Here is a 27,260-nt window from a genome sequence, read left to right on the forward strand (position 1 = left end):
ATTATTTTTAAAAAATGAGCACAAGACACTCTTTTCCAACAAAATGTTCTGTCTTGTGCATTTTTTCTGTTAAAAACATGTTTGTTCTTCAGTCAGTGAAGTTTATCCAAAGATCTTACTCAAGAGTAGCATATGGAGATAAAAAAAGAGTAAGAATTAAAATAAAGTAAAACTACTCCTACAGTAATTTTCCCCAAAAAATGTTACTCACGTAAATGTAGCTAGTTTCCATCCACCTCTGCATGTTTCCTCTTGTTTTTTTTAATCTAGAGCTGCTGCTGTAGCAGAAGCGTCCTCGCTTCTTCGTCTACATATTCGTATATTTCCGTCAACGCTCGGAAAAAGACGGAAGTCAGAAAATCGCGTTCGTTTTTTTCCTTGAGAAGAAGAAGCACGGCTGTGTGGATAGTTGTCACCTGATTTAAGGGATATGGAGTTAAATTTTTAATGGCCTGGGCTGGATTCGAGTACACTAAATCGGACCGTCAGTCTTACGTTGTGGTAAGAAAAGGTCGGCTTCACTTTAACTGCTCTCTGTGTAGCTAATGGCTAGCCAGATGTAAGCTAAAGGAAGAGCAAACAAGTAAAGGAAACCCTGAACCGAGACGTCGAAAGATTACTCTTCGCTTTAGTTGTGGTTAGTAGATTAATTTCTGTTTGCTTTGGTTCCAGCCTGTGTAAAGAGGCTAACTTGTCTCTCCCTCCTCCCTGTGCTGGCTCTGAGGGGCGGTCTCTCCTCTCTTCCAGCCCTGCAGTCAGAGGTATTTGTCTTGTCATGACAGCCATGGCGAGTTTAGAAGCTACATCTGAGCTCCAGTCTCGACTGTCATCCTTGTCCTTTTCATCCTTCCCCGGAGTTACCTCCCATCATTGCGACAGCGAACCGCCGGGCAGGTAACTTGTTGCTCCGAGCTGCTGATGTGTTCTCATCGTTGACTCTATCGTTTTTTTTCCCTTCCTCTTCTTACTGTAAATCTCTTTACTCCAGTCTGCAGAATACCAATCTGACGGAGAGCTTCACCCAATCCAGCAATCAAGCCAGCATGAATGAGACCAAGGAGGATTTGGCCAAGGCATGCTGCAGAGCTGTCAAAAAGTAACAGTAACCTGGAAGTTGAATGTTATTTATTTTGCTATAACGTGCCATATGCATGTGCACTTTCAGGGTAATGAAGAGGCTCCTGCAGAGCTGGCCCTGGGGGAAAGAGGCGAGGAGAACAACAGTGCTGGGACCTGTCAGCTCTCTGCTGAAATCAAAGGTGAGAACCTGCTGAGTGTGCTGACATGGCTGACGCCTTGTTTATTACAGAACTGATTTCCAATCTGTTTTTTGTAAAGCTTTAACCTGCTAATACCATTTTCTCCCTAAGATTTTCAACCTTGACTTTCCAAAGAGCCATTTTTGGCCTCAGGCCAGCTAAAATAAAAGTTGCTTAGAGCTGCAAATTTTACAAGATAGCATTTAAATTATTCTTTAGGGAATTTGTTGCAGTTTTAAAAATCAAGCTAAGCACAATTCTATTTCTATTTTAGTGTGAAATTAAAGAGAAACGTAAAACTTTTACAGAGGAGATATGCATTTTCTTATATAGGATGCCATGGGAAATTATGTAAAAATACAATGACAAGAGAAATGGGTTTAACAAGAATAGCTGGTACTTTTAGTGGAAATTCAATGCATAAAAAAATTTATAAAACATGCATTTGTTATTGTATCTATAAAAAATAATGTAAATAATTCAGCCTTCCTGTTGTTAACTGTAAGTCCTACTCTCTCTTGCTTGCAGCCTAAATGAACCTCAGACATATTGCGACAAGTAAGCCTGCTAATACCATTTTGTCATACAAAATGTTCTTGTACGACATTTTGAAAAATGTCTAAAGCAGGGTCAATGCAAACATTTGACACCCCAATATGAAGTGGTTAGTTTTACAAAAGTACCAAACCCCACTTTTGCCCGTCTAAGCTGAATGATTGATATTATTTTAAATGTAATTTTGGTTGCAGAAACTTCATAATCCATTTTGTGTCAGTTGTTTGTTTATTTATTTTGGATATTTAAAATGTCTTCCGTTTTCAGTGTTAATTGTTTTTTGATCTTTGAGAGGCTTTACTTCCATTAATATGCAATTATTATTATTGTTATATTAATTGAAAATGGCCTCAAAATGACTATATATTGCAATCATTTTTGGGACAATTTATTGTCCAGCTAAATTTGTTCTTGTGACAGACCCACCGACATGCCATAGAATCTGTTTCCTCTGTCTAGTCTTCCTGATTTGAATTTAATAATCTTACTGAGAAAGAAAATTGCTAAATGTTAGCTCTTTTTCCCTCCTTAACAACATCCACACTGAAGAGTGTTCTTGTATGCTGAAATTGACTCTTGGTCAATTCGTCCATCTCCTTAGCTTTCTCCTTGTATGACAACCAAAATTAGTTGAAAAGCACAACAATAGAAAATTAGTAACTGGATTTATGCTTCCCCTCCAAAAATACTGTCTATTTTAGCAACTTTTATGGTTCTTCTGATTATAATTTTAAACACCTCACTGATACTGAATGCCTGAAACTTCTTCCTAGAGTAATTTGTTTTGTTTTAATTATAAATATGTCTAAACGGGCAATGTGTAGTGAGCCATATGCTTTAAAAACACCAAATTTGCTCTCCGCAAACCGATGTTTCTTCCCCACCCAGAGGCAGCCCAGATGCCAACCCTGCCACCTCCAACAACTTGGACATCTGCTGCAGTGAAGGAGCTGAAGGCAAAGCTTCGAACTGAGAAGGACAGCGTTGTGACAGTGTACCGAGGAGACATCATGACGGTCCACGTCCCCACCGTCCCCGAGGCCAAAAAAGTGTGCTGGGAGTTTGCCACAGACGGTTTTGACATTGGCTTTGGCATATATTTTGACTGGACCCCTGTGACGAGCAGATCTATCACGGTGCACATCAGCGAGTCGAGTGATGACGAAGACGAAGAGGAAGAGCTTGAAGGTGAGCTTGGATCAAAGAGTCTTTGGGGTGACATAGGATTAGATACATAAAGCTGCAACTTTTATTACTATTACAAGTCTGAGAATCATCTGTTGTTCAAGCGTTCTAACAATAGATGAGACGCAGGAAAGTTAGAGAACTTATTGCGACCAGCATTGTAAGCTCAGTACAGCCATATTAAAACGAACTAATTTATGTTCATGGTTCCCCTCTGAAACATTCGGAACTGAGTTCACATTTCCTTCCAGTTCTCATCCATTTATCATTAAACAAAGTTGAAGAAATAAATGTAGGTCATGTTATTCAGCAATTACAGCCAAAGTTTTGACTAAAAAGTTGCTCATTTAAGCCATGTTGGTAATTGCGAATACTTTTAAACCACTACAGGATTAGTGTTCCATAAAACCCGAATGATATTGAGGCAAATTAGCTAGCAAAATGTTCCACTGCATATTTTCAACACATCTGTGCTATTATTCAGCTATGCTTGCCTGTTTGATGGACTGAGAGGAAAATTAGAAGTGACAGAATTCAGCTGCACCTTCTCCAGCACATTAACGATAAAACCGGGGTGCAAAACAAACAACAAAAAAAGCCAAATTAAAAAAAACGTTGTTTAATTTAGTGGTTGAGATGGTTAGCTTATTAATCCTCAGTTGATACTCTTAGATTTTAAGCAAAGCTGAAAGTATTATTGTGTAGCTTAAGTGCAAAGACTTTGCGGTTTGCAGCATCTGAACTATGCCTGTGCTGCCTCTGTTAGTGCACACACACAAGCATTCAGTCTTTGTTTTGAAGGTGAAAAGCAGTTCCTATTGGTTAATTTCTGCATAAAATATAAAATAATTTGCCCCAGAGGAGTCTTTCACTCTCCAACTTAAGTTTGTCATGTGAAAAACATTTCTTTTTGTCCACAAGTTACAAAAAATTTAGCTCCACAACACCGATTGCAACTGATATCATCATTGCAGTATTTTAAAAAAATATCCGACAGCTTTAATAACTTTGAAATATGAAAAATTATTCCAGCTCTTGTGAAAAGAATGAATCATATCAGATGTTCAAGTTAGAATAATGTTATTGTGATGCCATGTGTTTATTGTTGTTTTTATGTTGAAGTACAGACTTTGGCAAAAAATCTATAATAAACAGTAAATTTAGAAATTTTCAGCTAAGCATTGTTACTTCACAAACCACTTAAAAAGGTAAATTTTCTGGATTTTGTTTTTAGTGTAACACAAGTTATAAGAAGCTGATGGATTTTGTCAGGGTGTGGTTTCCAATTGCATATCCAAAACAGGTTTTTGTTTCCAAGCTTTGCCTATGACTTTTTTTCCAGTCAGAAATATTTAAAACGCCATGATTTATATTTTTTGTGAGTAAGGAAAACATGTAGAAGCCTTCTGTCGGTGCTCATCAACAGCGATTCCTTTCTATATCATCAGAAAGTGTATTAGAGAAATTCTTATTTGTCTTGAAACAAAAGTTTGTGTTTTTTTTTTTTTTAACGTTGTTGATACTGACAACAAGCTATTGCCCAAGTGTGAGGCAGCATGTTGACATTTTGGTTTATGTGGTGTGTGTGTGTGTGTGTGTGTGTGGCAGGGCCTCTCGGCAACGACGACGTCGAGAGAGGCTCCAAAAGCCAGACCAACTCGAACCTGGCGGAAATCCTGCCTGTGTACCGCCAGGACAGCCATCTGTCCGTCCAGGGCGGGAGCCACGACTTCCCAGGTGAAGGCACGTACCTCCTAAAGTTCGACAACTCCTACTCCCTTTGGAGGAACAAAACTCTCTACTACAGGGTGTATTACAGTGCCTGAGACGCCAGCTCTGTTGCTCACGAATGTATAAATTCCTGAATATTACTCCTAAGAACAATGAACTATTTTCTTTGATTTCAGACATGGAATAAACAAAGATATATAATTTAAGAAATAAATGCAGGCACATCAATTTTATATTTGCTTGTCAGGTTAAATGGGTTTCAGTGCATCATGTGTGTCAGTGTCCTGTTTGAATATAATCAGAGAAGCCTTGCGTTTGTCATGTGCCATATCCCCTCTGTGCTGTTTGGTCAAGTGCCCGTCATAAACCGAATATTGTCTTTACCTGTTACATTTCTATGGTAGCAGCGATCAGGGAGAACCTGCACAGTGTGTGTTTCTCCAGGCCACGTCCTTAATCAGCAGTGCTCTGAAGAAATTATTTTCACGCGTGCGTCTGTATGTATGCACCTTTCTTTTCTTTTTCTCTGTTCCATCGTTGTTTGTTGTGATAATCATTCTGCTTTGTTGTGTAATTTATTTATTTTTTTAATTGAATCTAATCATGTGAATCAGGACTTATAATATATACTGCTCAAAAAAATAAAGGGAACATTTCACTTTAATTTTGTGTGTGGCTCCAAATCCAGGCCCCCATTGGTTAATAAATTTGATTTCCATTGATGATTTTTGTGTGATTTTGTTGTCAGCACATTCAACTTTGTACAGAACAAAGTATTCAATGAGAATATTTCATTCATTCAGATCTAGGATGTGTTATTTGAGTGTTCCCTTTATTTTTTTGAGCATTGTCCATTCTCTACTGGTTCAGTGGGTATGTTGAAGGAAGATTTTAGGTTGCCATACTGAAGTCACAGTTTTTATGGCGCATATAAAAGCCCTCATCAAATATCGCTCTAGATTCAATATTTACCTTTGCTTTGCCAGTGTTTTAATTATCTGTTTTAAACGTAGAGGCCAGTTGCAGTGTTTCATCCACGTGTGTTTTGTAAGTGAAGATCACCGTGCTTATTTTTTGATGTTCTTCGTGTGTTGGGCCACCTTTTTCTTGTAAAGCTGACACTTTATCACTTTCACACATGCGCATTTTTCCAAAGAAGTCACAGATTTGGCTGCTAATGTTGTATGCAATGTAAAGCAACTGTTTTCAAGCTGTTTGCTGCCCCATAACTTCACTTGAAAGTATATTATTTGTTCCTGAAATTTATATTCCACAATAAAGAGAAGATTGTCTAGTTGTCTGTGTCGTTAATTGGATGGAAGGGGAGATATAAAAGTAGCTGTTGGTTCCAAAACGATTACCCTGTAAATACGCTCGTTTAGTTTGCCACATTTTATACCAGTCTCACAGCAGAGCCAGGATTAGCAGGTACTTCAGTGTATTCCCTTGTGTTTCTATTAAATTCCAGCATTAGGGGATTGATGTAATTGTTACGGAGGTGCTGATGTAACCTGGTTTTATTTTAAGAGCTCCCCGAAGGCCAGCCACAGTCCTACAGTAACGTAGCTTCTAAAAGGCAGTAAGACAACAACGTTTTAGTTCCCTTTGTGTGGTGAAACTCCTCTGCAAAATGTTTCTATGAATTATGATTTTAAAACTCGATGGGAGAAAGCTAGAGTAGTGCTGCATTATGAAAGCCCGTTTTCACAATGTTTTGACGGCTCAAAGCAGTGACAGGAAAACATCTTCAACGTCTTAAAATGATAGAAAATGAACATATATTTGCTTTACAGGTTTTTTCAGTTGCTTGATCTTGTCACATTTAATGTTTCAGATTATCAGGTTTTTAACAACAAAGACAGCCCGAGTAAAAACGAAATTCAGTTTTCAAATTATGATTTCCACTTATTAAAGAGGGAAAAAAATGACCTAAACTAATATATCCCTGTCATAGATTAACTGTGATTAACCACATGTTCTAGTTCAATTTTACTAGCCAGCTCGACTATTGAATTAGATCACTTAAATAGTACATCTATTTGAAAAAAATAAAAATAAAAAACAGATGAAAAACACAGGCATTGACATGCTCTTAGGTTTTGGAGCAATATAATAATCCAAATAACAGCTGGTCCACCTCTGCTGAAATGTTTGGTGTAGCCTAGAAAAAGTTTATTGAGATTCTGCAGCATGACCGTAAACAGGCTTGGAGTGATGTGACAAACTCATTACCACTTGGTGACAGTTGTTCCCACTAAACATAGAACCGCTAGTGATCAGTTTTAGGGGCTATTGCATTTTAGAAAGAGTGTCATGTTTGTTTGGAAAGATGTTTTCTCTTAATAAATAAAATTATTGTTTTAAAACAGCATTTTGTATTTACTCTGGTTACCTGTGTCTGACATTATTTTTAGGGTGATCTGGAGTATTTAACTGGTTGTTCAACTCTTCTTCTACACTGGACAAAATATTGGATAAATATTTTATCCAGTGTATAATAAAAAAAATAATATGCATTGTTTTATTTATTGATTTGGTTGCATTTTCTCTTCATTGGGTTATAAAATGTTAAGCTTTTGTTCTTTTTTCCAAAATTCAATTCGTTTTGGAGCTTCTCTTACAATTGTTTTTAACTTCTTTTTTTTTTTTACTTATTTTGCTCTACGATTTACATGCAAATACATAAAAATAAGTAAATTATGCTGTGATTATGGGTGATTTGTCTCTATTGCTTCTCCATCAGCATTTAAAAACTATTATTTCATAGTTGACTATATATTAACATTTCTTATCTGCATGGTACGGAAGAGGATTGGGGCCACTGAAAAAAAAAATAAAACAGTTCTGACTTTAATCTCAGAATTCTGAGAAAAAAGTCAGAATTCTGAGATTAAAGTCAGATTTATTTTTTTTTCTTTTTTCCAGTGGCCCTAATCCTCTTCCGTAGCAAGGCTGTTAAAACGTCAGGTTTCATATTTTCACAAGATGACGGTTGTCTTAAATCTTTAAACAATCTTCGCACGCGGGCTGACTTTGGGTTGATTGATCTTCAGTCCCACGTGCGTTTCTTCTCGAGAGGCCGCAGTGGCGCAGCTCCTAGTTTCACCTCCGCTATTTAAACTTTAATAACGTCCAGGCAAAATGGGGAAACTGAATTTTTATGTTATTTGGTCCCTGCGTGACGCTCCTCGACAGTTTAGTAGGTATGTATTTCGTTTTTTAAGCTAGCACTGAGAGGTTTCTCCTGTCAAGCATTCTAATTCATTGTGTGCGTTTCCGCAGCAAATCTAACAGAAGTCGCTTCCAAGTCCACATCCCGCTGCCTCTCCCCAAACAGTTGGTCATCTTCGGGTTTGGAGACTGGTCGTGCAAATACGCAACATTGTCTGCAGAGGTGGTTGTCAGTGAGGACGTCCAGCCACAGAACATAGGGACTCTGTCCCCACAGATAAAGTACAGTAAGAGTGGATGAAAAGATTAAATGAATGGTTTCTGGGGTGGAAATGCTCAGTTCGTCTCCTTTCCTCTCAGGTGTTTGACGTGGGAAGGTGACTGGAGCGATGACATCATCACAGTGGCTGAAGAGAGAGGCAGGAAAGGAGTGTATGGGAAGATTGTGCTGAAGGCCTGCAGAGAGGTAGGAGAGCCTCATTTCTCATTAAGGCAGTATGGGGTTCCATTTATACTTGCACAAATATTTCTAGCAGATTTAGAACCCAGTGAAGCAGAGATTTAAATAAAACTGGCAGAGAAAAACTGTGCAAACGTTTTATTTGGAGTTCCAAAGCCTCATAAATGGCTTTGTAACCCAATTCAAATTTCCTCCCCAAAAAGTGGAAGTTGTAAAGTTTGCTGAAAATAACAAAACGGTACATCATGGATTTTATTCTGATTTGTTTTGGTAATTCAATAAAAAAACGTACCAAGAAAAAAAAAGGAAAACTAACAGGAATGAATAAGAACACAAAGTGTCGACTGACACTGTTGATCAGATTGTGGGGGTTTAATATTGAGCAGGAGTGATTGTGTGTTGTTTCTCTTGCCACAGGATAACATCGGTGTCAGCAGCACCCCTTTGGCCCAGAAACGCCTGATCTCAGAACAATGCAGTGTGGCTGATCTCTCCAGCTCAATACAAGAAACTCTTGAAACTGAAACGGTGAGACAACTCTACCTCTCTTTTAGAGATGGGCGATAATGGTTTAAAAATAAAATCAGATTTTTGTCAGACCAGGTGTGAATCTGGTTTTAATGACATTTTTATTTTAGTTTCTTTTTCTTTTTTTCCTGTTTCAGAAAGTGACTTTTATCTCAATCATCTCTTCTGGGAGTAGTGAAATTGATTATTAAGAACATTGAAAAATGCAATTTTACCAGAAGAAAATCTTAAAATTATTTTTGCAATTTAATATTTCTGCTACTGCTAATTTTATGCTTATGTATTAAAAGATGAGGTATTCCTACTAAGTATTAAGTATCATCTGTAAAACTAACAAAGTACAACTTAACAAAATGCTCAACATTCCTATTTAAATTTTTGGATTTTTGTGTTGGGGTTCTCATAAAAACACTACTTTATTCTCCTAATATTACAGATTTAATCTGGTAATATGACAACTTTGATCTTCTGATTAAAAAAAATAAATAAATTGTAGCCATAGCCTAATATTCCATCAGAGTGAATTCAAAGTACAAATAAATATAAGCTTTAACATACTTGTCAAACAAGATGGCCGCTCTGGGTGTGCTGACACCACTCTGAACTACGCAAACTTGAGTGCATTGGTGGAGAAAATAAATCCAGATCATCCACAAATTAAATCTTCAAAAATTGAATTAATTGCCCAACCCTACTGTCTTTTTTGGAAATGTGTCACAGTTGTTAATCTCATCCAAAATCTTTGCAGATAATCTCAGAGTCCTCACACATGAGCCATGGTGTTTGCTATTCTAAGTTCCCAGTGATTAAAGTTGAGACCAGCGACTTTCCTCGCCCTGCAGCTCAGCCTTTGGTAAGTGTGTTGGTGTTATTACTGTTAATATCCAAATAAATGTAATGTCTGGAATGTGCTCTGTGCAACTAAAAGGATAAGACACCCAGGCGTACTGTCGTTAATCGGCGAGCCCGCCCGACGTGGAGCTCAGATGAAACAGACAGTCTCACAGAGGACACGGACAAAACTTCCACTTCCAAGAGGAGGAAACTGTGCAGCGTTAGCATCCGGGAGAAAATAACTGAGCAGATTAAAAACGAAAGCAGAGAAGGTGGGAATAACAAACATTACCTGTTAAGTCACAACTGTGTGCACAGAAACTGTGTTCATAGAAGCTGTGATTAGTTTCAGCATGTCCTTCAAAGCGCTGGAGTCACGCTATGTGTCTGAGTGACCCAGATACGGTTGTCCTCATCGGAGGGGAACCTTCGGATCAGAACTACTGTGAGGACTCGCTGTGGAAGCTTGAGTTGGGTCAGTGGAGTTTGCTGATATGCAGGAACTTGAAAAATTATTCAAATTTTTTAATGTTACAACTACAAACTGCAAAGTACATGGTTTGGATATGATAGACCAAATCGTGCATTATGGGAAGTTTGAAGGATGCTGACAATTAAAAAAGGTTATTATGTATTTTGGCTGAACAAAGGGGTGTCTGCAGATCAATTTCCAAGACTTAAGTTTGATATATTTCTGAACTTTTAATTGTCCATTCTCGTACATAAAATGCTTTTATCCATCATAGCTCTGGCTGTATATTTGGGGTTGTCCTGTAGCAGCTTTTTCACTTTTATCAAGTCTTTCGTAGCTTCTAGATTTCAATTATGGGTATCGGAGGAAAGGGGGCTAACTAACTCTGAATGCAAATAATACTTTTTAGATATATATATATTTTTTTTTATTAAAAAGGAAACCCCGTTTTCCTCTTTACTAATAGGCAACTTTGTGTTGGTCTATCATATAAACTCTCAACAGAATACATAGTCTGTTGTCAGAACGATACATTTTGTAGTGCTAAGCCAGACATTCCTGAAGGGTTTTTTTTTTGTTTTTAATTCGGCATTTTGTTTACATCTGTTCAGACAGTGACTTCTGGTTCCCAATGACCTCTTCTGCTTCTGGACCCGTGCCTCCATGTGCCCGAGGACACACGGCGACCTTTGACCCAGACTCTAAGGCAGTCTTTGTGTACGGTGGCCTGAGGGAGAGTCAGCGCTACAGCGAGCTGTACATCCTTAATACTCTGACCTGGAAGTGGAGGCTTGTCACTGTAGGTTTGTTCGAGAATCACCGCTCCTGGACGAAGCCCATTCAGGTGTATCATTTAGTACAGACATTTGAGGAAAACAATATATGTTTTTGTCCACTTAAGATTTTATATATTGAAAGTTGGTGTCATAAGAAAAAAAAGTCATAAAACTACATTACTGCTGCTTGACAGTTTTCGTACTGGATGCTTTGACTTTTGTCTACTTTTAATGCCTTCCAGTTTTGTTTGTACTTGCATTGAAAATTTCTCATTGTAGCTTTCTGTTAAACATCTCTGTGCTGAAAAATCTTTAAAGAAGTTGTATAACGTTTGCGTTCATTATAAATCAGTCAGGCCAAACTATGCTTTAATAATTCATTTACGTTATTAGTTGTATAAAAATATGTAATCCAATATTTTTGTTTTTCAGATTAATGTATAGTTATATCCTGTACTTTATCCATCTAATATGTTTACTATGTTTAGGTTTCATATCAACAGTACTTTTATTTCTGCAAAAAATTAAATGTGTAAAATATTCTCTAAAAAATTTTGGTTACAAATTTCTCCAGTAATAGTATTGACTGTATGTGATTACTAAAATGTAGCCCCTTACAGAAGTACACTTCTTTTTTAAATTATTTTTTGTAAATTTCTTTCTCAAGGCAAAGGGGAAAGTGCCAGCTTTATCATACCATTCAGCAGTTTTCTACCAGAAAGAGCTTTTTGTCTTCGGAGGAGTTCAGCCAATCAACGGACTGGGAGATAAATGCAGCAACGCTCTTTACATCTTCAGCCCAGAATATGAGCTCTGGTACCAGCCCATTGTGGAGGGAGACAAGCCTCTGCCTCGCTTTGGGTCAGTCTGCTTTGTAAAATAGAGTAATTGTGTTTGAAATATTTTGCAATACTGACCCAGGACTTACTGTTCAGGCACTCAGCTACGCTTCTTGGACGGAAACTGGTCATTTTTGGAGGACAAATGACTGCTGCCTACTTAAATGATCTTCATGTTTTAGATCTGGGTAAGCAGCCTGCTTCGATGCAGTCAGTAACAATTTTAAGCTCCAGTCTGCTCTGATGTTTGTGTTTTCTCTCTGAGTGAAGGACTGATGGAGTACACAGCTGTGAAAAGTGCGAACATGCCACCGTTGCCTCGAGGGTGAGTATGGAACAAATCGACCTTGATAAATGTCATCGATGAAGCCATCTGCTTCCAGAATATATATATTTTTGATGTCTTAAATCATCCCATCAAACTATGCTGAAAATAAAATGGTTGAAGCTGCAGATGAAACCCTCTCGCATGTAAATGATCAGGTTTCATGCAGCAGCTCCAGTGTTGGATAACAGGATTTTGATCAGTGGAGGCTGCAGTGCAATTGGAGCTCTACAGGATGTGCATGTCTTCAACACTGGTGAGTGCTGATACTTTGCAATATGCAAGCCTTTGTAGGAAAATAAAATGATGCTGATTTGTAGTCATTTGCTCAGTAATTAAGATTTTCTGCTTTGCTTCCCCCTGTTTAGACACCAGCATGTGGAGCTCAGTGGCATGTCCCCTGCTTTGCTCTAAACCCCGTGCAGGACACAGCATGATAAATTTACAAACTGAGCAAGTTGAAAACAGAAATATCAAGTGCACATTGCTGGTCTTTGGCGGGTCTGACTGCTCTGGTTCTTTCTACAACGACACACAAAAGTTTTGCCTGGAAATTACTGATAAATGATTATATCCATGCAGTCACAGACAACTGATGTGAAAGAAAAGTGGTTTATTTTGCTTTATTCTGGTTTTAAAATCATTCATAATGTCACCTCATATTATGTACTAGGAATACGATGTATGTACTAATACCTGAAGTTTTGCACTTTGCATAACAAATCTTGAATTTGCATGATTTGGACATTACAAATCTGTGAGTTATTGTGTGTTGGTAAAACATTTTTACATAGTGCTGTGGGATATTTTATGAGTTTCATTAATGCTGATTCAATAAAAACACTTGTTTAAAGTACTTTATTTAACAATGCCACACTGTCATCATTTCATGCTTGAAGATCAGCAGGTGTGTCTGGTTGGCGAGATGGATGGCTCAGATTGAAAGCTTCAATCTCAGCCAAAGTCTCATTCAGCCTTTTGATGGTTGGATACTGGCCTACATCCACTTTAAACCTGCAGAAATTTAAAAAACTTGTCATTTTTGTTTAATTAAATGTTTGTGTTCAGCAGGGACTGGACATGCATTACTCACAAAGTTCAGCTTTCAGGGGAAATTTATGGAAAAGTAAGTTCACTCTACAAGGATATTATATTATGAAAGTAGGACATTTAAGCAGAAGCATGCAATGGTTTCTATGGACTTCAGGAACACGCCGGTCACTCGATTCGAGGTAAATCAGTATCCAGCAGCTGTTCCCTAATGATGCAAAGTACCGTTATGCTTTTCTGTTTCTCTATTTCTGTTGCAATCCGCTGATGACATTGAGCAACGTAAGAACATCCTGTTTGAAGCTTTGCAATGGTGAGGTCCTGTTTATCAGCAGTTTGGCATTGTCTTGATCTCATGATGCCAACATGTGAACAGCGTGACTGTTTCAACATTTAATTGTACCAGGAAATGTATAGGTAAATTAATGGATCAAACACCTTTTGTGAATTTTGCTGTTGTCATTGTTGAACAGCAAGTTATGTAAGAAGTACTGAAACTGCATGATTGGACATGTGCATTCATGAGTTAATTTTGTGAGCAGTGCAAGTCCTTAATAAAATTACTCACTTCGTCCTGTTTGAATTACAAATTTGCAAGGATTTTTTTTTTTTACTACTATGTGCAAAACACTGTCCATTTTCCAATGATTGAGCACTATCTTGTAAGATGTTCAAAGCTTGAAATATTGTTTAATAACCTAACCCAGCTTTTAAATTTAGGGAATATAATAATCATCAATTTCCTTCTTTATGTTCATCTTTCACAAAGAAACAGACCGTCTTAATGTGACAGGTGGAAAGTTTACTCACCTCTCTGCATTGTAGACTTGTGGGACTAAACAAATATCTGCCATGGAAATCTAAAATGAAAGTGATAAAATGTAAATTATTGGCTGTATTTAATCTTTTTTTCACATTTGATCTGGTAATCATATTCTTACCTCATTGCCTACACAGTATTTCCCTGCAGTTTGCTTCAGAATTGGTTCTAAAGCTGTAGGAAATCAAAAAACTCCAATAAAGCCCAGTGAAAACATAATTCAGAGCTCTTCTATTAGTCAATGAGAGTCAAAATCTTCCACAAACCTTGAAAACCACGGTTGATGAAATGTTGCGCCCACGGTAACTTTTCTGCTCCGATCTTCTGCAGTACGGATAAATTCTGAAATGCATCAAATGTTGCTATAAATTTCTTTTAGGATATTCAAAGTAGAAGAGAAATCTTTGTTTTATAGCTACCTGAAGAGGCTGTATCCCAGAGGCGATGAGGTCACTAATCATGCGAACCTGGGCACGGGCCTTCGGGTCTGCAGGAAGAAGACGAGGTCCTGGTCTGGTCTCATCAATGTACTGGATCACTGCAAGCTACAGGAACAAACGAAGTGTGTTCAGTATTATAAACATACTTTAAAAAAGTATTCATACCCCTTCAACTTTTTCAAATGTATTTTATTGGGATTTAGTGTCACAAACGCAAAACATTGCTCTGGCTTCTGATCCTGCTGACGACTTGCCCCACCGTGACGCTGCAATCATTTCATTTGAAACGTACCACACAAGACTACTCGAAACTTTTTGGGGAAAATATTTAAGAATCTTTTCTTCTCTTTTCACTCCACAAATACACAGGCAAATGAGTCTGCATAAGATTTGATATTGGAACAGAGGTTCATCTTCCAGCAGGGAAACAACCCTGAACATACAACCAAAGTGACAATGGACTGGTTCAGATTAAAGCATATTTATGTCTTAAAATGGCCTAGTAAATGTTCAACCCTAAATTGAATTTAGAGTCTAACAAGTCTCGAAAAATGATCTTCACATGTACCTTCCTGTCTTAGCTAGAGCTATTTTAAAAGAGCTATTTTAGTTTCTAAAAGTGGAACACTGGTTTAAAAAAAACTTCACGCTGCAACTGCAGTTAAATATGACTCTTTAAATCCATAAATAAAAATCCATACCTCATTTTTCATATTCTTATTTGTAAAAGAAAAACTCTAAAATCTTAACTTTTCCTTGCTCTTTAAACTTGTACTGTTTTACCACAAAAAATTACACAGACATTTGTGGTTGTAAATGGATAAAATTAAGAAAAAGTTCAACAGTTGTGAATACATTCAAAATCCACTGTAAATACTTGTAGGTTGATATGAATAGAGGGCTGCAACCTACCGACTGAGACAGAGTGACGCCATCAATTTCCACTGCAGGAACTTGCTGCATGGGGTTCAGTGTTTTGTATTGCTCTGTAAGCTGAAGTGGACAAAGATTTGCCATCGGTTAAGCTCAAGTATTGGTTAAATATGTTTACCAAATATTTTGTAAGTTATTACAAAATACAAAACAAGATAAAACCATGAGCCGAAATAGTCTGCTTCCAAGTTGGACCTCCTCTGGTTTTAAAGAAAGAAAGTAACATATCTTTAATAGGTGGATCAGGTCTTCTGGACTGAACCTTGTTATAAAGGATTTTATTAAATTTGTCAAAGAAAACCAATCAAATTGAGATCCAGACTCTTTGGTCATGTCATGGAATATACTACATTTCTAAGCTTTGAAAATTACATAATCAAATTGTATTTTTGTTGGCAAAAAGGGCAAAGTCTTCCATCTATATCTGCACATTTCCATCCATCCATCCATCCATCCATCCATCCATCCATCCATCCACCCACAAGGAGAAACGGTGAATGTTTACTGTACCTGCTGACCTCCATCTTTGATTAGATTGACTGCAACCTGGTCATATTCAATGCCCTTAAGAGCAAAAGCTGTGCACAAAAAGTTTAATATCATCTTGTTAACATAACAATGATCTATAAAAGAAAAAAGCTGAGTCATTTTAAGGCATGACTTACCAATCCGGACCCTCCATGAGCAGGAGCTTCTGAAGTATCCATGAAGAACAGGCTAAAGAGAAAAAAAGCATAAACATAGGAAAAGCAGAAAATAAGATAATTTTATATATTCGTGCAGATTAGATTTGATTGGTTCACCTTAGTTTGGGTTGCCATAGCTCTTTGACTCTACCAAATGTCTCTAAACTAGAGTAAATCAAGTTTTGCATGTATTTTTTTGTTCTCTACAAAATCCCATCCTCCTCCAGCAGCCAATAGGATGCATCCCTGAATTCCCTCCTACTTACACTTTGGTCCTTGATTTTGCAACATTCGGGCTTCCTCTGCTTCACATTAAACACACACACTTACACACTCATAGCTAACAGAAAAACAATAAAAATACTACAATACCTTCATTAGGCAAACTAAGGTCAAGCGCATCTCTGGTGTTGTGACGTTTGAAACATCAAAACAAAGTGAACTTGTGGCTTTCAGAACCGACTATTGTGTTGTAAACATTTCGCTCTTAATTCGCATTTCTTAAGCATGTAAGAATTAAAAAACGAAAGCAGAAAAACTGGAGGTGTCTAAAAAACAGCTGCTTGTGATATTTTAACCCTGCTGATTTCAGTTCAGCTGCAGGTTACATAATTTGGCTGGTTTAAAAAGTATGGTGGACGAGTCAGTGTCATAGATGTAGAAGAAAAGATGCTGCACGAGGGTCCGGATCACACGTTTATGGCGCCGCCATGTTGTGAGAGGCATTTAGCTGGGGTTAAAAAAGATTAATTCAAGTAAAAAAGATTCTTTACTTGTATTAAATGATCATTCAGGTAAGGTAATTTTGCATTAAGACTAAGAGGAAAACTGAGGTAGAAAAAAAAACACCTTATATATCTTTTCATTCTCAAGGCTGGATTAAAATCAGTTTAAAACATAACTATTAAATATCAGTACTATTTAAATATCTAGAATTAAAAGAGAAACCCTTTCTTATTTTTTTATCATGACCATTTTTCCTAGCATCCTTTTCAAGAAAATGTTTCTAAAATAATACTATCTAATAGACTTAGGAGAGAAAAGCAAACATGTTCCAGAAAAAGAAACCAAAGTGAACCAGATAACATTGTGTGAATGCTTTAAAGAAAATAACAAATAAATTAATGACAGATTTTCACGTGTAATTTTGCCATGCAGTAAAAAAAAAAGCATAATAAATGAATCACAGATATAAAATACATATTCTAGAGCTGTGCTATATTATTACTAGTCATTGTAATGTTTACTGGTATTAATATTTGAAAAAATACACTTAAATGGTTTTAGATAATATGATAACTGAAAGAGTAGTCAAAGTTAAACAGCTCAATAGACAATATCACAAAAAATTATGAAATTTACTTTTTATGTTACTATAGAGAATGGTGGTAACTGCATAATGCAATAGATTCTCATTCAGTACCTCTTTAAGATAAGTGTATCTTAAGCAGATTCTGTTTCATTGCAGTTGTATTTAAGTTTACATATATTTTTGTAATTTTGTCGGAACAACCTTAATTTCTTGTAAGGGGATTATAAACAAAAAACACAAGAATTGATCAAAGGTAAGCGTTATTGTTTATTTTATTCAGAAAATGCAGTTTTTAACTATGATTTGGATCAGTTACACAGTTGCGCTTGACCCTCACGATATGGCCGTCACGCTGACGTGTCATTACAACTTGGCAGCAATGTGGCATCTACTCTTCTATTTCTATGTTCGTTGTTGACCTGTTTCATATTTACCCAATAGTCAAGCGAGTTATTAAACAAAGGCGGAAATGTGCGTTACATTTAATATTGATTGGACAGATGGTTCAGCAATCAGACCAATCACAGGCCTTTATTTGTGGGCGTGAGCACATACGGGCCAATAGGGAGCCTTTCTTTTTGCTAAGGCCCGCCCCAAGTAATCCATGTCCGTGAGGGAGGATTCTGACTGCTCTTGGACATCGGGCTACCTGCAGGATCTGTGAAATCAGGTTGTCTTGGGAGAAAAACATTTCACCATGGCGGCATTAGCATTAAGATCAGTGCTTAGAACCAAGGTGAGCTTTAATTCGGCTTTAGATCTGTTCAAATTCATTTCATCTGTTGTTTACAAAGTTACAATGTCATGTGCTGCACCATGTGTGCATTGCAGATAAGGGTTAGGAGAAACTTTCATTTTAAATTGATAGTAAAATAAATATTCACCTAAAGTGAGGCTTGTTTAAAATGCACAGATTTACTTGTGTGGTAGTAGTATGCAAGTTCAAGCAATTTGCATTATCAGTGGTACTAATTATTTTCTTTCTGCTTTCATTTCCTCTGTGCCTTCCACTCAGCTTGACTTTGTCCCCCTTTTCATTGCCATGCACTTTGTCGTTGTTTATTAATCTTGTGCTCCAGCAAGCTGCAGCTGGAAATAACTGGTTATATGCACATTTCCATAAATTGGCAAACTAAACCTGCCTTTACAAGTTCTTCATAAAACAATTATAACTTGAAAAAATTTGCAGTTTCTGCTTAGATGTGGTGTGAAGGCTGTAAGCTGAAAAATTTCAGCTGAATAATTCTGAAAAATTCTAGGTTAACATGAGAAAACTTCTAAAAAAAAATTGTAAGAAATGTTAGAAAAGCAGAACTATCTTATCTGGTGAAGAAGCTCAACTTTTACCTGACAAATGTTAAAGAAGCTGAAATCAACACAAAAACAGTTATGAAAAGGTAAAAATAATAGCAGCTACTTAAAAAAAACAAAGTAAGAACTTTGAGCGAATCTACTGAAATATGAGTAACAAAAACTGATAAATAAACAGCAGTGAATGGAAAACAGTTGCTTGAACACAAATCATGGAAAAAGTGCAATTAGACTTGTGATGTGCTGAAGTAGCAGCTTAAAAGTAGAAGAGAAGATTGTCAGAAATCTGCAAAGTAACTTTACTTTCAACTGAAAATTGGTCTAAAAACTGTCAGCGGAGCTTCTATTAAGTGGACGACCTACTGAAACTTGCATTAGAAGATGAAGATCTAAAAAGAAGCAAATGTGGAAAAGAAAAACTGAATTGCTTTCAGTAAGTGAACTTGAGAGACACTGGTGAGTAAAATATTCTGTGGCAAAGCTCAAAATTATAAAATCTAAACGCTTTGTAACAGAAAGACTGTTTGATGGAAAATCATTGTTCTTAGGGAAGAACCTAGTTAAAAAGTCAACATGAAAAGCCTATGTTTTAATGCATAGATTATTATGTATTATCCATGGTGTACAAGTAGAAGTTTGCAACTCTACTGTTAGAGAAAAATCTCCAACTGAGCCAAAACATAATTTTCTAACAACCATTTTCTGAAAATGTTGAACGATATAAACATTTTTATTCATTTGATATTAGCCCAAAGCTTTAACCCTCTAACATTTGAATGATGTTTCTATGTGCAAGAGTGTGGAAATATTTAGGTTTTCAACCATTTCTTGGCTGTAGAAGCATTTGAAGGATTAGATATTTAAAACAAAGAAGCATAAAAGTTAGAATTATAAAAAAAAAAAATCAGAGCTGACGTGTCCTGAGGTAGAAGAACTAATAAATAGCTTCAACTAACTAGCTGAAAAGGTAGTTAAGATTACAGAAAGAGTTGAACGGCAAAAATGTTCAGAAAGAGAATCTCAGTTTGACCTTCCAACCTTTACATTATTACTAAATATCAATTTCTAACAGGTCCATCCTAAAACTGGCCATCTGTGCTATTCCTCCTCCTCAGTGGTGAGTGAAAATACATTTGTTTGTGAATCTAACTCATTCTGGTCCTATTGTGTGATATGGATATGATTTATATTATTTGTCTCCTTGCAGTCTACTGTTAAACTCTTCATCGATGGGAAATTTGTAGAGTCCAAATCCTCAGAATGGCTTGATATTCACAATCCTGTAAGTGCTGTACCAAACCTGAAGAAGTTTTTCAGTGTATTATTTGTAGAAATGCACTAATCAAACTTTTATCGGCCAGAGTTATTTCTGGTTTTCCTTTCGTAACCTTTGATTTTAATAATTTTTTGTTATTTTCTTTATTTTTATAGGACATAAAAAAACATTAGCTGGATAAAGCATATGTTCTTAACCTTTATTTGATTGTTAAATTAAAAATGTGTAAAGAAGGGGTTGCTGTTGGCAGGCGGGTATATAAACGGAGAACGGGGGGAGTTCTCAGTTCCAGCAATGGTTTTCAGTATTTCACCTGACGTTCACCAGTCACAGTTAATAAAGATTAAATTATGTTTTTAATCTCATTTTTACCCGTTTTCTTGTTCTTTGCAGGCTACCAATGAAGTGATTGTCCGTGTCCCCAAAGCCACCCAGGAGGAGATGCTGGCTGCTGTAGACTCCTGCTCCAGAGCCTTTCGCTCCTGGTCTGAGACCTCCATTTTGTCCCGGCAGCAGATCTTCCTGTGCTACCAGCAGCTCATCAAGGACAACATAGTGAGTAAAGAAGGTTGCTCAGCCTGAGATGTCCTAAAACTGGTCAACATCCTGCTGATCAGAGGTCTAAATGTGCTGCTTGTGTTTGATGATGACCGTACCAGTGGAGGTTAGTTCTTGAGCCGAACCCCTGGTTCTGTTTCAGAAAGAACTCGCCAAGTCCATCACATTGGAGCAGGGCAAAACCCTGGCGGACGCAGAAGGAGACGTGTTCAGAGGGTTGCGTAAGTTTCAGTGACATACATGCAGATTCCCTGAACAACATGGAGATAAATATCTACATTTTTATGCACGATGTTGGAAAAATGAAAACAAGTCGTTTAGTAAAAAAGTGACTTCACACAGCCGCAGTATTTAATCGTATTTTCAAATGTTCCTTATAATGAAGATACTTTCATTGAACAAACAGTGGTGAAAATAGTTAAAATAACATCATTAATTGGAATCTATCATTGTCACGATGAATCAATATCTTATTATGATAAGAAATTGTTCACAATAAATGATACGATAAATGCCCACCCCCGTCTCAGTAAGTTAGTCACTCACCGGTAGTAAGGCCGATATGCAGCGTTTTGAAAAAATGAAAACAAAAAACACTCCACCGTTTTGCCACAGAAGAAATATCTTCCTTTGCGTTGCCGTTTCAGAGGTGGTGGAGCACGCCTGCAGCATCACGTCTCTGATGCTGGGAGAAACTCTGCCCTCCATCACCAAGGACATGGACACCTACACCTACCGTCTTCCCATCGGCGTGTGCGCCGGCATTGCCCCCTTCAACTTCCCCGCCATGATCCCCCTGTGGATGTTCCCCATGGGGATGGTGTGCGGCAACACGTACCTGCTGAAGCCGTCGGAGCGCGTGCCGACCTGCGCCATGCTGCTGGCCAAGATGCTGCAGGACGCCGGCGCTCCGGACGGGACGCTGAACGTCATACATGGGCAGCATGCTGGTGAGAGTTGGTTCGAGTTACCTGAAATACGACTGAATATGACTTTTTTTCAATGCTTTTAATTCATAGTTATTCTTCTTTACAGTCTTTATTTTTAGATATGCTACTGCTCTGTGAAAAACTATTACAGAGTTCTTCTGTTTTTGCATCAAATAATGTAAAGAAAACAAGTTCATATTTATTTAGAAACAATGCTAATGTTTTAACTCAGGAATAATTCAGAAATCAATATTTGGTGGAATAAACAGGAGGTTTTCAATGGGGTTCAGTGGAGAGGGCTCTTTATTATTTCCAGAGCTGTAGATATTTTATGTTTTTTTTTTGTTTTTTTTGCAGCATAGGCAGAAATCAAGTCTGAATTTGGGTAAGAAAATTGAATGGAGGAATTATAGTTTCACATTTGACCTGGGAATATTTTAGAAAAAACAAACAAAAAAAAAAACAAAAACAGGATAAATCTGTAAAGAGGAAATTATATTTTGTTAATTCATTAAACATTTTCTGCCTCAGCTGTGAATTTCATCTGTGACCACCCCGCCATCAAGGCCATCAGCTTCGTGGGCTCAAACCAAGCCGGGGAGTATATTTATGAAAGGGGATCTAAAAATGGCAAACGGGTCCAATCCAACATGGTGAGTGCAATAAATAAAGTTATTGCAATTGCTGCAAATCCCCAGAAGGTGGCAGCATTGCCCAACGGACTCTTTAATATGTTTTTTGCCCTCTCTGTTCATATTGGTGATTTTCAAATGCACTGATGCGTGTGGAAAGCCAATTACAGCTGTGAAAAAGGGATTTTTTTTGTTTGTGCTCCTCATTCCACACACAAACCAAAAAGTGCAGCATGTCAACTATAAAATTTAACCCGCAGTTTGTTTAGAACAACAACCTTAGGAGATCAAAGAGCTGAAGGTTAACCACTTTTTGTGCAATGTAGGGCGCAAAGAACCATGGTGTGGTGATGCCCGATGCCAACAAGGAGAACACTCTGAACCAGCTTGTGGGAGCGGCGTTCGGGGCGGCGGGCCAGCGCTGTATGGCCCTGTCCACGGCCATCCTGGTGGGCGAGGCGCGGCGCTGGCTGCCGGAGCTGGTGGAGCGTGCCAAGGCTCTGCGCGTGAACGCAGGTACCACACCCGCAAGTCACCCCCGCCTTTCAAGAAGCCCGCTCTCGCATGGGGCCCGTTGGTTTAGCCGAGCCGGGGCCACCCACGCCGCCCTAACCTCACCTCTCGGCTGATGCTCTGTTGTAATTTCCATTCGGAGTCGGCTGGGAGCGCAGGGCTTGTCGAGGCAGTCATGCTGCAAATTTGTGGCCAGATCCGCGGACCAGACCTAAATGGCGGTTTTTGACCGTCAGATCCTCTCAGAAAAAAAAGTTGACGTGAGGTGAAACGAAGATCGGCTATGACTGCTTAAAGTGATGTGGAGTCACAGTAAATTTGGAACAGGAAAGCCGCAAGCGTCCGGGGTCCTCCTCGGTGGAGGACGAGTGCGAATGTGCCGTGATGTGTAACACTACGCCTGCTTGTGTTTGGGCCTCGGCTAGGGGACCAGCCTGGCGCGGACGTGGGGCCCCTGATCTCCCCGCAGGCCAGAGACAGAGTTTGCAGTCTCATTCAGAGCGGCGTGGACGAAGGAGCTCAACTTCTCCTCGATGGCCGAAACGTCAAGGTCAAAGGTTATGAGAACGGCAACTTTGTCGGACCCACCATCATCGGCAACGTCACGGTATGTGGGGATGTTTTCAGTGCCTTGCAAAAGGCTTTCAAACCAATCAACGTTTTCTCTCATTTGAACCATAAACTTCAATGTATTTAAGTTGGATTTTAGGTGATTGACCAACAAAATAGTTCAGTCTCAGTCAAAACAGGTGATGTGGAGTCGCAATAAACTTTTCAGGGGAGTTGGTTGCATTAATTTTAATATGAGCGTATTAGAGTAGAGGGGGCTGAACACACCTACTCACCAAAACCTTTACACCATGGGTCACCAACTCCAGTCCTCAAGGGCTACCATCCTGTAACTTTTAGAAGTGTCTCTGCTCAAACACACCTGGATCAAATAAGCTGCTCGTTTCCAGCCTATTGCAGAGAGGAATGAATGCTGGTGAGGGAATTCAGACATTTTGGAGCAAAAGTGAATCTAAAAGTTGCAGGATGGTATCCCTGGAGGACTGGAGTTGGTGACCCCTGCTTTAGATCATTAATTTTGTTTCAGCAGAAAGTGAAAGGAAATGTATTTGAAAATCCCACTCAAAATAAATTGAACGAGGTTTTATTGAGAAAAATGTTGAACGTTTCGTTCGGCGTCTGATTTTGAAAAAAAAAAAAAAGTTTTTGAAATATTTCTCCTCAGCCCGGGATGAAGTGCTACAAGGAGGAGATCTTCGGACCCGTCCTGATTGTCCTCGAGGCAGACAGTCTCGACGATGCCATCCGCCTGGTCAACAACAACCCCTATGGCAACGGCACCGCCATCTTCACCACAAATGGTGCCGCGGCGCGCAAATACACTCATGAGGTGGACGTGGGCCAGGTGGGTGGCTGCGTCCTCCAAATGCGCCCCTCCGTCCCGGGAGAAAGGAGGCATTCACATCCCTCTGTCATGTCTGAGCTGCATCTCCACCAGCGGGGAGCACATCACGATTCTGTTTGAAAATCTTCACATATTTAAAAAAGGAAAAAAAAAAAAAAAAAAAAATTCCATGTCACGTATCTCCTTGTTTGCTCCTCTCCTAAAATACACACCTCGGGTAACCCTGTTTTCTCCACTTCCCCGCCATCCGAGGCTCCAAATAGATAAAGCAAACACGCGTGTGTGTTACAGGAAAACAGAAGGGCATAGAAACGTATTTCCAGGTAGCATCCGGAGCAGGGAATTCTCAAATTAAAACTCAAAAGGGATTCCAAGGTTTGTGTTCGGCAGACTACGGCCAACCTTCACCCTGTTTGTTTGCCTGTGGAGCCTGGTTGTGCCCTGTGTTTGCTGTTCACATGTCGGGGAATGTTGTGCAGGCCATGTGCTGCACTCCTTTCCAAAACCTCTGTGCAACAAACATCTACTTTTCGTTTTTCTTTTTTTTTTTTTCCCCTTTTCCACTCGGCGCACCTTCGCCAAAAGGCCCTAGTGTGTCAAAACGTCTTCCCGCTCTTTCAAACATCTTAAACCAACCGTGGCTCTTGCAGTTTTCAAAACAGAATGTTTTATTTAGCTTTTCATCCCTCTAATAAGGCCACGCTGCGCTTTGAAAGCGGCAGATGCAAGCCGCAGGTTCGGCTTTGTTTATTGCGACCGTGTAGGCTTGTTTTTTCAACAAGCTCGGACGCACCGCATCTTTTTGTCAGCCGCATCTCCATCATCCCAGCAATTTGGGTTCCTGGAATTGTTTTACAAAACTTACACTTATAGAAATGAAAGGGACAATGCTTGTTTGTGTGCAGATTGGAGTCAATGTGCCCATCCCTGTGCCGCTGCCAATGTTCTCCTTCACTGGTTCAAGAGGATCCTTCAGAGGGGACACCAACTTCTATGGGAAGCAGGTAAGACCTGTTTTGGATATTTTTTGTGCTTCCGTTTGGGTTTCTACTGCTTCTGAAAACAGCCCGATCACTTAAAACAACCTCTCTGCCAGTTTTTGGCAATAAGTTCATGTTCTTGGTGTCTGGAAAATGAGCCGTTTCAAAAACCTCCAGAACCAGCACTGCCCCTCACCTAGCAACCACAGTGAAGCCCACCCTGTTTCCAGCAAGTCCAGCAGAGCTCCAGCACATTTGGTCAGATGGTTTTATTGCTGTATGTGACGAAGAATGGCTCCTGAAAAAGACAAGTGTTTTGTTGTTGAGTTGCTGTCCAGAAACCACTTGCTGGATTCTTGTTGGTTGTGCATGAGGCTCCACTTCTGCTTTTTAAAGAAGTATGGTTGTATAATTAATTACTCATCTGTTTGCACCCATTTTCACATGCGAGTGTAAATGTTAAATTGGGGGGCGTGGCCAGCAGCAGCTTTTTTAAAGAGACAAGAGGCTTTAAAACAGCTTCTTATGAAAAGGAGCTCAATATGTTTAAGAAATGACCAGACTAAAAGCTCATCGCATACAAATTATTTTGTACAAAACATGTTCTATATAGTACATAGACTTATCCTAACCTGTTCAAGGAACCATAGTAGGTCACCTATTGCGACCTTTTATCACTTTACAAACACAAACTTCAATGTATTTAATTGGGATTTAATAGGATGTGCATATTTATATTTATCTCCCTTTACGCCGATAACCTCAATGTTCAATCCATCATCTAAGAACAGAAGTGTGGAATAAGTTCATGTTTACATATAGACTGACAGGCTGGTAACTGTGGAGGAGCTGCAGAGATTCACATCTCAGAGGACGGGAACTTTCACAAATCTAGTCTTTATGGAAGAATGGCTTGATTATTAAAATGAAGTGATAAGAAGTCCAGATTAAAGTCGCGTAGAGGACACCTGTGGAAGACGGTGTTCTGGTCAGATGAGAATAAAAACTTTTTACCCTATACAAACACAGTCTGCACTGCGAAACATGGCAGTGGCATCATCATGCTGTGGAAATGTTTTTCTTCAGCAAGGAAGTTTGTGAAAATTGATTGGAAGACAAACGATGCAAAACAGACAGCTAAGCTTGTTGCAATAAGCACTGAATCAATTAATTGCACTATAAATTTAAACAAGCTTAATGATTTCCATTTGCTTTGGTTTTGTTTGTTTCTCTTGTCTTTCTTTCTACCAAAGACCGGATCATAAAAGTTTTCAGTTTAGTGCTGTGGTCTCAACTAGCCCTTTTTACAGACACTTCAGTACTAATTTTGTTTATTTTGGGGTACTTAAAATGTCTTCCACTTCCCATGATAAATGTTGTATAGAAATTAAAGTTTATTGGTTTGTGAGATGGTGTACTTGCATTATTTTGGCATTGTTACTTGGTCTGAAACCTGCAGCTGTAACTGCAGTGAAAGATGCTTCCACAAAGTATTGACTCAATTAGGTTGAATATAAATCCACAAAACAGTTTTCAAACTTGCATCTGGAAAAAGTCTTAGACCATGCATCCTTTTCCTTTCACTCCAGTTAAGTGCTGCTTTTGAGTTGGTCTGTCCCACTAAAGTACGCTGAAGTTTGTGGATATGATCAGTCTGATTAGTATTTCATTATTGTATTTTTATCTCTTTAGGGCATCCAGTTCTACACGCAGATCAAAACCATAACCTCACAATGGAAAGCTGAAGATGCTACCTTGAAAAGTCCTGCCGTTACCATGCCAACAATGGGACGCTGAATGCCTCATCCTTTCAAGTGCTTCTGATGTAACTTCAAGTTTTCTTCCAGAAAAAAACACAAACTACAGTATATGATCATAGATAGATGAATGATGTGAAATAACACCCATTTTAAAGACTGCGTGTAAACAGTGTGTTTAGATGCTGAATGAATGTCTGCAGAGCTGTGCAGAAGAGGAAACACTAATAAATCTTGTTGGTTCCTAAAAGATTGTGTGTTTTCATGGAGGCAACCGGTGTTCGCTTTTGTTTTATGCATAAAATACACAATTAAAACCACATGCATTGTAAAAAACGGCTGAAAGGAACACAAACCAACATTTTTCACTGTGCTGTACTCCTGACTGACACTCCGCGGGAAGCACACAAAGCGAAGGCGCACATCTCTGTGTTGAGAGCTGCATAGGCTGCACCAAGGTCATGTGGTGTGGTGCGTATCCGACAGGCTGTTTGGGGTTGAGGGCAGAATGGAC

General features: G+C 38.6%; 4 protein-coding genes across 10 annotated transcripts; 3 read left to right on the forward strand and 1 right to left on the reverse strand.

Annotated features, from left to right (window-relative positions):
- Positions 1-348: 348 nt before the first annotated feature.
- On the forward strand, positions 349-5,029 carry tmed8 (transmembrane p24 trafficking protein 8). Of its 3 annotated transcripts, none has more exons than XM_015055364.1 (6): positions 349-637; positions 783-894; positions 989-1,073; positions 1,166-1,259; positions 2,703-3,002; positions 4,608-5,029. In XM_015055364.1, exons 2-6 carry the CDS (start codon positions 785-787, stop codon positions 4,823-4,825), a joined length of 807 nt encoding a protein of 268 aa, XP_014910850.1. In that variant the 5' UTR covers positions 349-637; positions 783-784; the 3' UTR covers positions 4,826-5,029. The 3 variants fall into 3 exon arrangements, with proteins under 3 accessions (XP_014910850.1, XP_014910849.1, XP_014910848.1); XM_015055363.1 differs by having other exon boundaries at positions 349-501; positions 748-894; XM_015055362.1 differs by having other exon boundaries at positions 350-637; positions 748-894.
- Positions 5,030-7,681: 2,652 nt separating this feature from the next.
- On the forward strand, positions 7,682-13,000 carry LOC106961563 (kelch domain-containing protein 1). Of its 4 annotated transcripts, none has more exons than XM_015055369.1 (13): positions 7,682-7,933; positions 8,013-8,183; positions 8,262-8,367; positions 8,779-8,889; positions 9,638-9,742; positions 9,818-9,995; positions 10,070-10,198; positions 10,807-11,039; positions 11,639-11,832; positions 11,907-11,998; positions 12,081-12,135; positions 12,294-12,391; positions 12,504-13,000. In XM_015055369.1, the coding sequence occupies exons 1-13, from the start codon at positions 7,872-7,874 to the stop codon at positions 12,701-12,703; spliced, it is 1,734 nt and encodes a 577-aa protein (XP_014910855.1). In that variant the 5' UTR covers positions 7,682-7,871; the 3' UTR covers positions 12,704-13,000. The 4 variants fall into 4 exon arrangements, with proteins under 4 accessions (XP_014910855.1, XP_014910854.1, XP_014910856.1 ...); XM_015055368.1 differs by having other exon boundaries at positions 12,045-12,135; positions 12,504-12,993; XM_015055370.1 differs by having other exon boundaries at positions 10,807-10,994; positions 12,045-12,135; positions 12,504-12,993.
- On the reverse strand, positions 12,979-16,700 carry gstz1 (glutathione S-transferase zeta 1). Of its 2 annotated transcripts, none has more exons than XM_015055372.1 (9): positions 16,437-16,700; positions 16,044-16,095; positions 15,889-15,956; positions 15,358-15,438; positions 14,425-14,550; positions 14,272-14,347; positions 14,127-14,179; positions 13,996-14,045; positions 12,979-13,149 (listed from the first exon to the last, which is right to left on the reverse strand). In XM_015055372.1, the coding sequence occupies exons 1-9, from the start codon at positions 16,464-16,466 to the stop codon at positions 13,023-13,025; spliced, it is 663 nt and encodes a 220-aa protein (XP_014910858.1). In that variant the 5' UTR covers positions 16,467-16,700; the 3' UTR covers positions 12,979-13,022. The 2 variants fall into 2 exon arrangements, with proteins under 2 accessions (XP_014910858.1, XP_014910859.1); XM_015055373.1 differs by lacking the exon at positions 16,437-16,700 and adding an exon at positions 16,182-16,380.
- A 1,271-nt stretch (positions 16,701-17,971) lies between these two features.
- aldh6a1 (aldehyde dehydrogenase 6 family, member A1) lies at positions 17,972-26,996 on the forward strand. The gene is made up of 12 exons (XM_015055367.1): positions 17,972-18,112; positions 19,760-19,804; positions 19,895-19,969; positions 20,357-20,518; positions 20,664-20,742; positions 21,169-21,471; positions 21,982-22,103; positions 22,409-22,598; positions 23,021-23,202; positions 23,830-24,009; positions 24,915-25,013; positions 26,682-26,996. Exons 1-12 carry the CDS (start codon positions 18,074-18,076, stop codon positions 26,784-26,786), a joined length of 1,581 nt encoding a protein of 526 aa, XP_014910853.1. The 5' UTR covers positions 17,972-18,073; the 3' UTR covers positions 26,787-26,996.
- Positions 26,997-27,260: the final 264 nt, after the last annotated feature.

The sequence above is a fragment of the Poecilia latipinna genome, unplaced genomic scaffold, assembly GCF_001443285.1.
Source record: "Poecilia latipinna isolate Pla-1442-1.1 unplaced genomic scaffold, P_latipinna-1.0 Scaffold1312, whole genome shotgun sequence".
Classification (NCBI taxonomy): domain Eukaryota; kingdom Metazoa; phylum Chordata; class Actinopteri; order Cyprinodontiformes; family Poeciliidae; genus Poecilia; species Poecilia latipinna.